The 15,972-nt window shown below is 31.2% G+C and overlaps 1 protein-coding gene across 1 annotated transcript; it reads left to right on the top strand.

Annotated features, from left to right (window-relative positions):
- The first annotated feature begins 4,491 nt into the window (after window positions 1-4,491).
- On the top strand, window positions 4,492-14,848 carry LOC130446347 (uncharacterized). The gene is made up of 4 exons (XM_056782547.1): window positions 4,492-4,813; window positions 8,667-8,906; window positions 9,267-9,975; window positions 14,036-14,848. Exons 1-4 carry the CDS (start codon window positions 4,583-4,585, stop codon window positions 14,749-14,751), a joined length of 1,896 nt encoding a protein of 631 aa, XP_056638525.1. The 5' UTR covers window positions 4,492-4,582; the 3' UTR covers window positions 14,752-14,848.
- The last annotated feature ends 1,124 nt before the right edge of the window (window positions 14,849-15,972 follow it).

Raw genomic sequence — 15,972 nt, 5'->3', positions numbered from 1 at the left:
AATACTAATTCATTTCAATAATATTATGCGTGAAAATTATGTACCAGATAAAAATATTTGTATTGACGAATCCATGATGCTATGACAGGAAAAATTGCTTTTCTGCCAAAATATAAAATATGGTATCAAACTGTATGAACTATGTGAGTCCGATGGTCTTGTAATGAAAATAAAGATTTATAGCGGAAAATCAGAGGAAACTGACAATAATCTAGGTAACACTACTGACGTCGTTTTACATTTACTTGAGGATTACCTCGATAAAGGATACAAGGTTTATATGAATATTTTTTATAATTCTGTTACTCTTACAAAACTGCTAAATACGCGGAAAGCTTCTGTGTGCGGAACCCTACGACATAACTAAAAAGGAAACCCCAGAGATGTGGTATATCGAAAACTGAAAAAAAGGAAGTGTATCTGGCACCAAAATGGTCCTGGTACGGTATGCAAACTATATACAAACGAGATGTGCTTAGCATTACAAACATGCATGCTGTTGAAATGGTAGAGGTGTTAAAAATTCAGAACAAATATTCACATTTCGTATGCTTTTCAATTTATTCTAAGTGATAAGAAATGCTGAGCAGATGTATCGTATTATCGTTAATTATGGTTTATATCACGAAACAATCTCGTTTCAATATTCTTTGGGTATAAGGGTTTTCCATTTAAAAAAAGTATGAAAATTATATGTTCGAGTTTCTGTCCACCCTGTAAACAAACGTATGAAATTCAATCAAAAAGTAAATATTGTCATTTGACAAAACTCTGTAAGGCTATAATATACGAGTGTACATGTGTACATGTGTTTGATTTGTAACGTAGTTTTACAATACTCTATATAGTTTGAGACAATTTTAAAAAATGTTAATCAAATGTATCTATAATTTTTTCCAAATATCATTTTTTGATATCTCTTGAAATTGATATATATAAAAAAACAGCGCTATTTAAATTGAAAAGCTCTGATTTTTATAAAACAAAAATAGTCAAATGATATCAATTCCTTTTTGAGATACAGGTATTTTGAATGGAAGTCATCTAATTATTACTTCCTTTGTATTGAATTTTGTTTATTACTAATTATTTTTATCTGTCGGTGTTAATCAGTAGCTATCGATAACAGACTATTTTGAACTTGTAGGTTATTGCTCTCTTTAAAAACATCAAGCAGTGACCAAATTATAATCTGAAAAATTTGAATGTTTATCCAAACCGATTGAATTAAATATTATTATGTGAAAGCTTACACCAGAGAGATACCTCTCATTGAGTGCATAACTTCGAAACATTTTTTTGAGGTGTAGAAAACGTTGACCTCGCAATTTATTTTCGATCTGCGGGAATAAGAAGAAATCATTGTGTGCCAAACAAGGACTGTACGGCGGATGATCCATCAATTCGATATTTTGACTGTTCAAAAACGTGTTGTTTGGACTAATTTATGACAACTCGCATTGTCGTGGTTGAAAATGATTCGCCTTCTGCAATTGTTTTACCAAATTTTTTCTGATAAACGAATGCTAGTGTACCATTCAGAATTGACTTTTCTACATTACTCTAATGGAACGGTAGCGATAAGTCTAGTTATTCTGAGAAAACAGGCGACCATTTGCTTCATCTGCGAACAATTTTTGTTTGATTGGGCTCGTCTAGATGACCCACACAGTCGATTGTCGCTTAGTTTTAGATTTATATCCATAGATCGTCGTCACGATGTCATAGACGTCTTTTGAAGCATCGCGATTGAATTGTTTCAGCATTTCTCAGCACCAATCGACACGACTGTTCTGAGCGATTGTCAAATTATGGGATATTCAACACGAAAGCGCGAAGAAATATTTTTGAAAGCCAAATCTTCATGCAATATTGAATGAATGCGTGGTATGTCATCCGAATCGATGTTTTCTTGCACAACAGCGGTTTTTTGACCACCTTTACGGAATCCATCTTGTAGCTAAAAGCGATCACAATTGAATTGGAAAACCAGTAAAACACAATGACTCGAGATGGTGCTTCATCACCAAAAATAGAAGCGAGTTGATCGGCACACTGTTGTTTATTTAATTCACATCGAAAGTCATATAAAATTATCGCACAAAAATCTGTATCTGTAAACAAATCTAATAATCCTCGTATGACAACACATGAATACGTTAACCATTAAAAATGTCAAACTTTATTATGGCAATATCAGATTTGTACATTCACATCAGTGTTGCCATATCTCAATAATTAAGTAGCAATCCACGTACATAAAGGAATTGTCTTTTTAAAAATAATTGAATTACCAGATCTTATTTATTTTTAATGTTTTGCTTATGCTTTCCACATTTCTGATTATTGTTACGGTATCAGTGAAATCACAATCCAAATTAATTCGTAATATATCTGAGCTATGAAAATGTCTTATCTTTTTAATTTTGTTAATTGGAGGATTTTGTGTGTTCGTTAGTTTTTATTATATGAACATTTTCGTAATTCATATCCTGCTTGTTATCTCCGTGCATTTTTAGGCAAGGGATCGGAATGCTGTGTGCTCTTCTACCAATTTTTTTATTGTATCTGTACTCACTAGATATTTCCGTATCATCAAGAGTTCTTCCTGCATTTAGTCCAACACTCCTTATCTGGTCTTTAAATTGTCTTATTTGCGTTTCTATATATTTTTAATTAGCTTACTATTGATCATACTCCCCCTAGTTTTCATTTGTTTGCCCATTTTTATTATTTTGAAACACCATTCTCGTCTATCCACTGCTTCTATTCTGCTTCATTATTTGTATTTTTTCAAACGTTTAAAGCTCTAATTGCTTCCTATCTAGTATCGTGTTTTGTCGAATTTACTAAATTTTTTATCGCACATAATATTATAATAATAAATAATATATTTTTTTTTGTTTAATACTATGACCTAGAATCATTCCACCTATTATATAGATGATCTTGAGATTCATTAGCTATGGTTTCAAAGTCGGCACTTATTCATCAGTCATTATTCCAGATTATAAACTTAAAATGAATACTACGTCATCTGCATATACAAGACATGTGCCGGGATGAAATAAGAAATTGAGCTGTGTCTTTTTTTAGTAGTTTTATATTTTTGGAATCGCCAGTATTTTCATTTTAATATAAAATTAAAGCACTTGTCATAACGACCAAATAATTTTTTAATCCAGCAATTCAAAGAAATCTGGTCTCTTAATAACTACTCCAACAGTACCGTTTCAACATCGTCGTCGTAGTGGAGCGCTCACTGCCCAGGTGAGTGTCAAGATCAAGGAACATGTGATGATCAGTGAATGCTAGATACGTTTTTCCCAACCAAATTTTCTGATACCTCTTTTCCCTCTTTCTGGCTGCAAGTGGATTAAATCAACGGCGATATCTCTTTGTTGGTATCATATGAATCCTCTTTAGTTGGTTATTCAACATTGTAGCCCGACTGGCATTTACTAATACCTGAAAAATAACATAACAATTAAAAGTTCTGCAGGCGCATCAAGCACTACATCCCTTAAGGAGCTTTCCGGTAGAGGTGTGAGAAAAATTTGGACTGTTTCAACTTTTTTGTCAATAAATTTCTTTTAAATCAAGTTAATAATCAAACCACAAACTTGTGAATATACACTATAATGATCAGCATAAGTAGGGATTCAGGGAGGACAAGGACAGTTTTTATTGTGAGTTTTCTGAGTTCTCTTATTAGTGATAAGTTCTCGTTGAGCTCAGTTACCCTTTCTATAAACTTACATATTAAACTGAATATGGTTTTCACAAACTATCAAACTGTTCTCTCATCTCTTGATAAAAAATTCTAATGTAACATAGGCAATTATTGATTTCGATAAATATGTTTCCAGTTTGATTACAATGAAATCAGTTGGATAATGTACGAAGCCGATTTATATATGATATAGTCAAATGCTTTATGTTTGGAAGATCGCTGTTTCTTACTAAAGCCTGTGTCATAGTTATATTTCATATCATAGATGCCCTCTTCTACCTCTCTAGTCTCATTCTCAATCCAACGGGCGTGCATAACCATTTGGTGGAATTTTCGAAGATATTGCTAATAAGTTACGGCCACGTTTGAATTAAACTGCGAAAAACAGAAACTAAGCCTGCAAAATGGTTGTAATTTCAATGGGAATCTCTTAATGCATGCTCAAATATAGTTCATCAGTGATGACTCTTTATAAGATTCAATGTTGTCAGTTCAAATGGGTTGTATTTATTAATGAATTTTTGAAATCTCTCTGTCTAACAGATAGAACTTTATCACGTAAGTAGAACACGCACTATGATATGTAGACAGCCTAAGTTGAATCATCCAAACTATTTATCGATAATAATACTCTCTTTTGTATGAGACTCCTCTTAATAAAACAGTAAATCCGTTGTACCAAATCTTACTTATCACTTTCTCTACGTTATCTTGTATCTTATCAAGTTTATCGCTCGTTGATACCAAAACAATAAATTAATGACTGCATTGCTTACCAGGTATTATTAGTAATAACAAAAATATAACAACGCTACACAACGGTTCATTTTTCAATAATTAGGGTCCACTATGGGCCTTAGATGTATCTTTTTCTGTGTTTTACTGTTTTACATATCGAATGCACGTGTTATCGAAGAAACATGTCCTAGTTATTGTGTTTGTGATATGATAAACGATTACAGACGAGCGACATGCCAAAGTAAAAATCTTATTACAGTGGAAATCGCAATTTCGCCTCTTGTGGAGTACTTGGATTTATCGCATAATCACATTAGTGATTTGAATAGACAAGTTTTCTCAGTGAGTATAAGCAGCGACAAATCCAGCCTTCTACCTACCTCTTTAAATGCGAACGTTTATTATTAGTTTCTCTATTCTGGACGATTTCTGCTTTTCTTTCATCCTCAAAAAATAACCTGAGTATTGTAGATCTTTTGGCATTAGATTAAGCTCTGCGCTAATGTGTGATGATAATAGTCAAATAATTAATGAATAATAATATAATAATAACCATTTCTCACTTCATCTCCAATTCCAATATCCAATAAAATTATTTTCTTCCAAAAATATGTTTATATTCCCTACAAGAATTTATTTTATTTTAATCCGTTATCTGTTTGAAAGATTTCAAATTCTCGGCACCTAACTGAGAAAAGTTGAATTGTTGGTCTTCGTGTAGGTGGAGTATCAAGGATGGCACAAAAAATGCTGAACACGAAGACTCATAGCCATATGATAAGTAAGCGTCTAAGTTTATAAGCTCTAATGGAATTACTTTCATAGGGAAAAGCAATAGAACTCAGTGGATTGCAAGAAATGGAAGGCTTCATGGAATTCCATCTATTTAAATAGAATTTTTTCATTTGAACCTTATCTGGTGTTTCTTCTAACATCAATAAACGCACCTCTGTTGTACCAAAAACAACTAGTTTGAAGACTCTCGTCTTCAGCAGTAACCCCGATTCTATCTAGATGCTTGATGATAAAAGCGAGATGAGGCGAAAGTCGTTACATTATGAAGTGTAATTGTTTATGGCTCAATGTTACTTTTGATCTTCATTTAGGATGCTATAATTGCGTATCGATATATTCAAATAATATAAGAACCTCCTTTGATTTTCTAGCTCTTACAATAAAAAATACAGCTTCTGAGAAAGATAACGTCACATGTAGCCAAGAAAATCGTGAACTACTTCTATCAGACTCAAAAAAGTCTCATACCCCGTTCCTCCCAAAATTCTCGCATGCTCTAGGCCTTCCCCCCCCCTTAACCTTAAATATAATTTTCCACGTAATGACATTCCATATTATTATTAGGGTAGGCCGTTCAGCGAATGGAAACAGTAATACTGTATGTAGGAGGAAGTGATAATAGTAGCAGAACAAACTATTGAATACCTGGTAGTACAGGATCCCTCACGACGACCTGAATCGATATGCATATGGGAAAGTACTGCGACTAGTTTTCTGAAAATTTGCTTGCATGGGTTTTCCGAAATGCCAGTTTCAGCTAAAATAATTTTAGCTTTCTGAAACTTCCGGTTATACCGGAAGTGGACCGAAACTTCGTTGTTTTGAACAGAATTCTATGATTTTTACCAAATTTTTGGAATCTGCGCAAAATTTTATATAAGGCATAGTATGCCTAAAGTCCACCATTTTTTAATTATTTCACAGTTTCGAAATTATTGGACATATGCAGTACTCCTCTAAAAAAATTATATCTTAAAGTTTAAGTGAGTTAGGTCTAATATTTTTGGGATTTGAACAAATAACACAGCGTTCAAAATCTGCGAGAACCTTGACAAAAATTTATATTGTGCCGAATTTCCCTACCTAAGAACTTCGAAAACTTGATTTTATCAAACGGCAACCCCCAACTTTTTCTTTACCATTGAATTCTACATAATTAAGAGGACTTTGATGGTAAATTCATATATCGCAAATTAACGGTTTTTGTAGAAACATGAGAAAATTGAAATTTTCATGGTTTTTAATTGTCGGTTGTCTGGAGCGACCAAAAAAGCTAACATTTCAAAAAACAAACAATGGAAAAGTGTTCATCATGTCCCGTTTAGGATTTATCAATGAAGATTATTTCAATTTTAACTATACTTTAACTGTGATGTGTTATACGGTGTATTTGAAAAGTAATTTTCCTTGAAAAAGTTCAATACCCTGTATAATATACGATAAATTCAAGAATGAACATCTGTTACGGCTAAAGCATTCGAATTGTAGTGAATATTCTAGAAAATTATTTATTTCGTTAATATTCAATAAATCTGATAGAGGGTGAATCAAAATACTAATACATTATTTTCTCGTTCTTTTCAAGTGAATTACCTTGTTTTTAATGTATCAAAAATTACTACCAACATTCTTTATTATAAAAAATTCCTTGAACATAAAATTATTAGTTCTTTAGATATATTGATTAATTTATCTAACAATTAATTGTTAGGTTGTTGAAAACTGAAATTTTATAATTGCTGTTTGGTACTGTAGAGGTTGAATTGCAAATACAAAGAAAAAACGTGTAATATACCCATAAATTACGGGAACGATATTAGATATAGGTACATATTCATTGTTTTGCACATAATAATCGAAATATCTCAAGAACTATTAATTTTAGGTATAGAGAATGGTTGATAAAACTACAAGTATATTGGCAGTACTTTTTTAGTTACTCAGACGAGATATTGGTGACTTATTAACATAATAAATCATTTTTTTAGAATTTTCAATACAATTCGAATGTTTTCGTCGCACCAGATCTTCATTCTTGATTTTCTCTTACATTGTACAGGTTATTGAACTTGTTACGATTTCTATGGAAAATTGGTTATAACTTATTAAATACCCCGGAGAACACATCACAACCCATATTTCTATAATCAAGTATGAAGGGTGTTTCATTTGAAAAAATGTAACTTTGATATGGCACATTATTTTTTATCATCCTGTAAGAATGAAAATAATTTTGATGTTTGAAGGACAAAAGAGGCCCTAAGCTCAATCACACTAACCATTCACCCTGTACTAACTTAAATATTACATTAAAAATTAATTTTAGTCCACGATATAAGGATATATAGAAAAAAAAATAGAAACTAAGTATGAATATATTTAAAATCACAGAACATAAATGAAAATATGGATATAAACTCAAATTTGAATACAAATATCAATGCAAACACATTCGAATCAAAAAAAGATTATTAGATGAGAAAAATATTTGAATAGTTTTTGTTAGTTATATTTTGGTTGTTTATTAATTGAATTGGAGAGGTTGAAATGCCAATCTTTGTTAAAATTTTTACAATGCCTTTCCAAGCATGTCAAGTCTGATTTTATTGATTTCCTTCCAAATCCTCTCTTTTAATTCTTCAAGTAAAGATTCCCCTCATTGCTTTGCTGAACGAATTTTCCGCATTTGACATTGATTTTTTAATCTTGAAACGTAACTTTTACCTATTGTGAAGTTTGTCACTATCGTAGCCGTTCTATATTGTCACTATTTCTTCTCTATGAAGAAAAAAACGAATGTAAATACAAATCCTAGATTGTTAACAATTCATTCCCCTGTATGGGTAACAACTGTACGTTTTTTTTTCATAGTCAATAAAATATGTGAAATAAGTTGTTTGGCTATTGACATCACATTTATTTTTTCCAATATTCGATTAGACATTTATTAAATAACGATCCAATGGTTCAGTTTTTTCCATGACAGAATCTCCTAATAAACTTGTAGCGATGCCAAACGAAACCAAACAAAACTACTAAGTTTAATGCTCCAAATTTAACTACAACTTCAAATTATCGACTTCATATTTCCACCAGGACATATTTCTGTTTATTTAATGTCCTTAGTAACCTCAAAATTCAGTAGGGTACTGACATATTTGGATAATTTTTCCTTTCTTTTGAACACACACCTCTACTGCTTTTATACTTCTAGCTCTGGTCTTAGCAATAAAACTATATTGCTCGTACTATAATTTTATTCTAGCAACATATACATCTATTATATCACCTACCCTACTCATAAGAAGAAGTCTAGACTTCTTGTAAAATGAGTATATAAGAAGTTACGTGTGTGAAAACTATATTATTATGTGTATACAAAATCAATTATTATTTTCAGGACCTGCACCTGACAGAATTGAAATGGTTGAATTTATCCTATAATAAAATCAGTCAAATAGATTTATACGCTTTCGAAGGTTTGGAACAGTTAACAAGCTTGGATCTTTCTTACAACAGGATCCAATATTTCTTGGATCAATGGTGGTTGAGCCTTCACAATTTAAAAGAATTATATCTAAGAGGAAACAGTTTGGCATCCATCAATAGCCAGCCTCCCATATCTCTACCAGAATTAAAAGTAAGTTGATAATACATGGTGTTTCAAGGTAGACCGAAATTAAAAACAAAAACTCTTCCAAAATGTTAGGAAATTGTTGAATTTTGTTGTGAACTAAGCAGGCTTTTAGTACAATATTATATTCAAAAATTTAACCACCTGTACTCCTATAAACAACACCTTATTGTTACTAAAGAGCTAGTGAAATAGAGTTAGACATAATTTGAGAGGTAATTGTTTTCTATTCTCGAAAATTGGACTTTTTGTTTCAATTTAACAAATAATTTTTAGTTACTTCATCTTTGGCTCTTGAGGTTCTTAGAATTTTTGATTTTCCGCTGTATTTACTGCCAATCTAATAAGATTATTAAATTTTTGTAGATACTGGATCTAAGTGACAATAAAGTTGCAAATTTTCACACAATAGTGTTTGAGAATATACCGAATGTGGAAGTATTGGACATCAGTGACAACTACCTTATCAATATACATGCAGAACTATTCAAACCGATAACTAAGTTGAAATTATTGATAGCTAACGGAATCAGTTTGAACTGTAAAGACAGATCCACTCTTCTTCTTGAACAATATATTGAAGGAAATAACATAAGCTATGTCGGTCCTTGTAAAAAAGAAGATAAAATAGATAATGCCGCCCCAAAGTTTGAACGAATGATGATGTTAAATGAAGATAAAACAAAAGGAGAGAAATTAGAAGCTGCAAATGTAATTCCTAGATCATCTAACAGTAAACGGAACTCAATCCCACAAATTGAAAACGAAAAGAAAAACAAATATAAAACGGCATGGAAACAGTGGGAGATAAGTAAAGATATAACAGATGCAGCTTTGAAAAAGAAAAAAATATTTAACGGTGTTAATGCAGCAAAAAATTCCTGGTCCCTAAATGACCGAAAATTTCAGAAAGTAGGAGCATTTGGAAGCGACAAGAATTGTGCAGGGTCACCAAACCTCGAGAACATCAAAATTAATAGTTTTGGAAGTTTCTTCAAGTACATAGCTGCCAAAATCAGCTTAGCATCTCCCGGAGGAGCTGCAGTACTAAGTGGTGTTTGTGGATTCATAATAGGTAAGATCATAGATTAAAGAAATAAGTTTAAGTTCAACTTCTGAGTTGTATAGTTTCTTGGTGTTTTTTTCATTTTAACTGTTCTTCGGCTCAAGCGAAAATAGTATCTAGCTTTTCCTACGCTTCTTATTCTTTCTCTATATCTTCATCCACTGTCCCTTATGTTTCGCTATTCCGTTGATGATTTTTTAATGAAAGCATACAATAAAAAAAATAAATGAGGGCTACAAACATATACGGAGTGTTGCGGGACCTGATGCGAAAAACTCGGAAGTAACATGGGAATAACGCTGTGACAAAAAAAAATTTCTCTTACGAATAAACTTGTTACGCTATAACGTAGAATCTTGGAATGATCTTCAAAGTTCAAAATAAAATCCTACGGAAGTGTGTAAAAGTGCAAGGTACCAACTTCGAACATTTATTATAGTTTTCTTTTGTTTATAATTGAATTATTCAACATTTCAGTTTTTTTCTTGTGTAAGTAACGCGATGTTTGACCGTATGTATTTCAATTAGGAATGTTTGATATCTTTCTGTAAGTATTTTCAATCGGTAATTATAATTTATGATGATTTTCCTTAGAATGTCTATTCATGGTGAGAAGTTTTCTTGGCATGTACAACGATCAAATAATCTACATATCTTCTTAAATATAAATTTTATCAATTTGATTAAAGAGTACCTTATTGTTCTTTATATTGTACATATTGTCCCTGTAAAAATTACGCATTGTTAACCATTAGGCATGAGCCGTCCTGGCCTTCAGCTAGTAGGGTAAAATTATTTATTCCGTCAAACACAAAGTTCATGGACATATGTAATCATCCCTTAAAAATTTGTTTTGTTTGAATGTATAATTTAGAAAATATACTTAAATTAAAGTTCAGATTACGCAACTTTTATTGCCTATAACTTTTTTCTCAAGTCACAGCATTATTTTCACGTCATCTACTCACTCCCAAATTTTTTGCATGAAGTCCTGGAATACACTGTATAATATAAAATATTCTTCAAATGTCAGTAGAACAGGATATTTCTCAACATATTCTACAATTCAAGTTTAATTTTGGTCACCTTGACTGGAAATGTCAGTGAAAGTGGAATTTTTGAATGTCTATTAAATATTTTCATCTTCGGTGACCTATACTGTAATATTTATATACATATTCAATTCAAGTAAAATGTATAAAGATATTTCATTATACATAAGAATTTTACAGAAAAGGAAGACAAACAATATATCACATTTTCATACTAAGAAATATAATAGAAAGACGTTAAGAAAAAGAAGAAACACTATACCTAACGTTCATATACCTGAGATCAGCATTCGACTCAATCCAAAGCACTCGAAATACCAAAAAATATAATAACTCCCACTAAAAACGTATATGAAGGAGTAAAAGGTAAAGTTCAACTGAATGGTTAAACATCCGAAGGCTTTATGATGGAATAATAGATAGAACAAAGGCACAGTCTAAGGCTACTATTGTTAATGAAAACAATGGATGGAATACTAAAAATGATGGAAGCACTAACAATAATTCAGAAAATACAGATAGAAAAATTGCAAATGGAAATTAAATCAAGAAAATATAAGACAATGATTATAAACGGGAAAAATGAAAGTGAGACTAATAGCAAAAAAATACGAATAGAACAAGTGACAATATTAGAATATCTTGCAATAGTGTTGACAGAATAGAAGCGTAGATTAGAAACAGAATGCCTTAAATGTGCCATAACCTTTTTCATCGATTTTTTTAATTGTTACTGAGAAAAAATGTCTGTCGAAGGGATATCGACGGTCGCCAGTAGGAAGTATCCATTCCTGCACCGGAAACGAAACACGGATAATATTTGGAATATCAATCAATATTATGCTTACTTACCTTTATTATATTAACTATCGTCCTAAAGTACAATAAATTATTAACCCATTTCAAATCGGATCAATTCAAGTGAACCAAATTAAAATTTTGATTTTTCAAAAGTGACTTTATATATTGGCATAGTTGTTTCTCAAAAATGAGGAGAGATCTTATTGAGACATCTACTTAGGATGGTCCAGGACTGTACGGAGATTATACATGTCCTATCCAGCTCTTATACAAGAGAACGCAGTAAATCTCAAACTACCTTTCGATCTTCACGTTTCATCCCTTCTCATCTTTTTTTCTGTTGCTCTCTCTAAATTTTATGGTATTTTCTTTTTCTTCTAATAATAAAAATTGCTGTTATGAGCGAAGGAAATTGTGGATGAAGAGATTAATTACACTGATTTCAATTCCCATTTTTGAGACTAGATTTTTTAGTTCTTTTAGATCTTTTAGATCTTTTAGATCTTTTAGATCTTTTAGATCTTTTAGATCTTTTAGATCTTTTAGACCTTTTAGATCTTTTAGATCTTTTAGATCTTTTAGATCTTTTAGATCTTTTAGATCTTTTAGATCTTTAGATCTTTTAGATCTTTTAGATCTTTTAGATCTTTTAGATCTTTTAGATCTTTTAGATCTTTTAGATCTTTTAGATCTTTTAGATCTTTTAGATCTTTTAGATCTTTTAGATCTTTTAGATCTTTTAGATCTTTTAGATCTTTTAGATCTTTTAGATCTTTTAGATCTTTTAGATCTTTTAGATCTTTTAGATCTTTTAGATCTTTTAGATCTTTTAGATCTTTTAGATCTTTTAGATCTTTTAGATCTTTTAGATCTTTTAGATCTTTTAGATCTTTTAGATCTTTTAGATCTTTTAGATCTTTTAGATCTTTTAGATCTTTTAGATCTTTTAGATCTTTTAGATCTTTTAGATCTTTTAGATCTTTTAGATCTTTTAGATCTTTTAGATCTTTTAGATCTTTTAGATCTTTTAGATCTTTTAGATCTTTTAGATCTTTTAGATCTTTTAGATCTTTTAGATCTTTTAGATCTTTTAGATCTTTTAGATCTTTTAGATCTTTTAGATCTTTTAGATCTTTTAGATCTTTTAGATCTTTTAGATCTTTTAGATCTTTTAGATCTTTTAGATCTTTTTAGATCTTTTTTTAGAATCTCCTGCAATGGAACCAAAGTGGAATGAATTTCCGGATGCTGCACTCACGCATGGGTTCTTTACCACATTTATTTTCTTATTTTTGTTTCATAAATCGTACAGCATAATATTAGTCGCAAATAAATTACAAAATATTATGCTCCATATAACGGAAATAAAAATTCCAATTTCATCGGATATTGCAATCTAGTTGACTGTCTAACGTAAAAAATTACAAAATTATTGATCAAATATTTTTATAATGTCAACATTTAGAAGCTTATCTCTGATGGTGACCTGTTATCCCATAAACACGAATATTATAACGATGATTTTATGATATTTCACCTATGCCACTGACCTCAAGTTACTCTCTCGATCTTATTGTACTTATCGAAAGTGATAAGCAAAAAAATCAATGAAATGGAATGAAAGTCGAGATTTTATTGTTTTGCGGCTTTGGTAGGAAAATATGTTAGTATCTCTGAAAAGTTTACTGCATTTCAAATTATTAATTTGTACATTTTATGAGTGGTACAGTTCTTTGAACGGTTTCAAAATACCTGCCACGTTTCACAGTTTATTAATATTAATTAAACATTTACCAGTATATCTTTTTTAAAACTAAAAATATGGCAACATAGATATCAGAGTTGTTTCACTAATTTGGATATCATGGTCTTGAGCTTCAAGTTCTTAGGAAGCGTCCAATACACGGGTTTTCCAATACGGACTTGGCTACAAAAATTCGGAGTTTGGATGATTTTTGAAAAATGGAAACTCGCTGGACTTACTTCTGCATCGAAAAGTTAAGCTTCCGTCAAACATGCCTGGTATTACTTCGCTCCATATATGTCGTGGTTCTATTGGAACAAACCTATTTAATTTTGATCAAGAGAAATTTATAGATATTTTGTTATGATGTCATAAGTTTTACGAGTGTGTTTGTGAGATGATAGATTATAAGAGAACTTATAGAAATATAGTATCAACTTATAACCTTCTCATCTAATTAAATTTGTTCCAGGTGTGTTCACAGGACAAACTCAGAAAGGACAAGTGATAACAAAGAAACTTAAAGTAGTACTGAAAAAATTCATTCCCTTTGTATTGAAATTCACACCAGGAGCCCCTTTCATTCCTCATGCCTCTGGTAACCTAAACAGCAATGATGATCAAGGAGGTGATGAAAAAGATGGCAAACCAGGTAAGAAGAAACAGAAAAGTGAGGAGAAAACAAAGAAGAAAAAAAACAACAATAAAGGAGAAGATGAAGAACATCTTATCGAAGATCTGGACAAACACAATGATGAGGAAGATGAAGTACTAGTTGTTGAAGATATTAAAACGAAAAGAAATTTTAAGAGAGGAACAAGACATTCTGTTGAAGATCGAGTGTACTTATTAGACGAAGAAGAGATTCTAGACGGTTCGACACCTGCAATGAAGAAAAAGGATCGATCATTGCATGAATATCGAATTAAAAAAGAATTTAATCCAGATGATTCAGAACTTAAGAAATCTGACATTCCAGGTCCAAACGAGAAGGGAAATAGGACGAAGAAATTTATATGGGAAAGAGGAAATGAGAAAGAACAATCAGATGATTCAGAGGAAGAAGCTGAAGAACTTAAGGCTAGATCTTCATTGTCAGGCCCGTCATCAAGATTGGTTCGCAAGCCTGACACAGATAAAATTTTAGAAAGTGATGATTCCTCTCCTAGCATCACAAAAGAAGATTAGGAGAAAACCAATGATTAAATTAGTTTCATATTTAATTCACTTTTTTTATCGTTACCATTAATATTATATTTTCAATAAATTTCTGTGAAACATGATTATCAACTGTTTTTAACTATTTCATATTAGCACTAATATCCTAAATCAATCAAGAAAAATATATATTGATTCATATTTTAAACCGTATTCACTAAACAAGGTAAGTTTTTTGATTTTACATTTTCCAAAAAAAATTGTATAAGCGATTGGAAATACGATTCCTTTGTTTGTCCTCTGTCCCATTTATTTTCACGTTGCATTCCTATAATCTATAGTATCACACTAGAAACTGACAAGTAACTATTGAGGTAAGTTAAGTACATAATTTGTGAGATTTAGTACCATATCTGTATCAAAATGGATCGTAATGAGCAACATAGGTGAATAAATACTTCCGAAAACTTCATACAAATATAAATTCACAAAGATTTAGTGAGGACATTAATGAAATCAGCCGTAGCAAATGAATTGATGATGAGGGGGTGTCTTGAGTTCAAATGTGGTAAACATGTATAGACGAATTTACAAATAGCTGGTAAGGCGATAAAAGAAATGCTCATAACGAAATTTAATTTTTGACTATGCGTTGGAAAGAATATACTATGTGAAAAAACATGAAACAGGTCTTTTTTCATTCTTCAAATTTAAAATAATTTTCAAATCAGAAACTTTTCTTCAGATTTTAAATAACCTCATAAGAAGTAATTGAGATGAGTCAAATCGGGGGATCTAGTCGGCCATTCGATCGTTCCACGTCGCTTAATTTCTAACTGTACGTGCACAATGCGGTGGAGCTCCGTCTTGTTGATAATAAATAGATCGATATATTTCTTTTGTATAATTAACATTAGAAGAAACTCTTTGTAATGTAGGCACTAAGAAGTTAATCAAAAAATCTAGAAAATCCCACCATTAACTGTACCCTCAAAAAAATAAGACCAATAATTTTATTGTTAATGATACCAGCCCAAACGTTCACTTTTTTAGGAAATTGAGTGTGAGCCTCACATATCGAGGATTTTCTCTGTTTCAATATCTACAGTTCTGTTTGTTAAAAGTTCCGTTTGAATAAATCGTCGCTTCACTAGAATTTTTTTTTTTTCATGAACTGCAAATCTGCGTTCATTCTGTCCATTATCAATTCACAGAATTCCTGCCTTCTATCAAGATAATCTTCATTTATGT

The sequence above is a fragment of the Diorhabda sublineata genome, chromosome 7, assembly GCF_026230105.1.
Source record: "Diorhabda sublineata isolate icDioSubl1.1 chromosome 7, icDioSubl1.1, whole genome shotgun sequence".
NCBI classification, from domain to species: domain Eukaryota; kingdom Metazoa; phylum Arthropoda; class Insecta; order Coleoptera; family Chrysomelidae; genus Diorhabda; species Diorhabda sublineata.
The sequence above is the reverse complement of the archived record's forward strand: the minus strand, read 5'-3'. Positions and strand labels throughout refer to the sequence as shown.

Bases quoted from the DNA above. Each gene is read 5' to 3' on its own strand.
- LOC130446347 (XM_056782547.1), top strand. From the start codon at position 4,583: ATGGGCCTTAGATGTATCTTTTTCTGTGTTTTACTGTTTTACATATCG. The intron at 4,814-8,666 runs GTGAGTATAAGC...TATTATTTTCAG, and splicing joins TGAATAGACAAGTTTTCTCA to GACCTGCACCTGACAGAATT. The intron at 9,976-14,035 runs GTAAGATCATAG...AATTTGTTCCAG, and splicing joins TGTTTGTGGATTCATAATAG to GTGTGTTCACAGGACAAACT.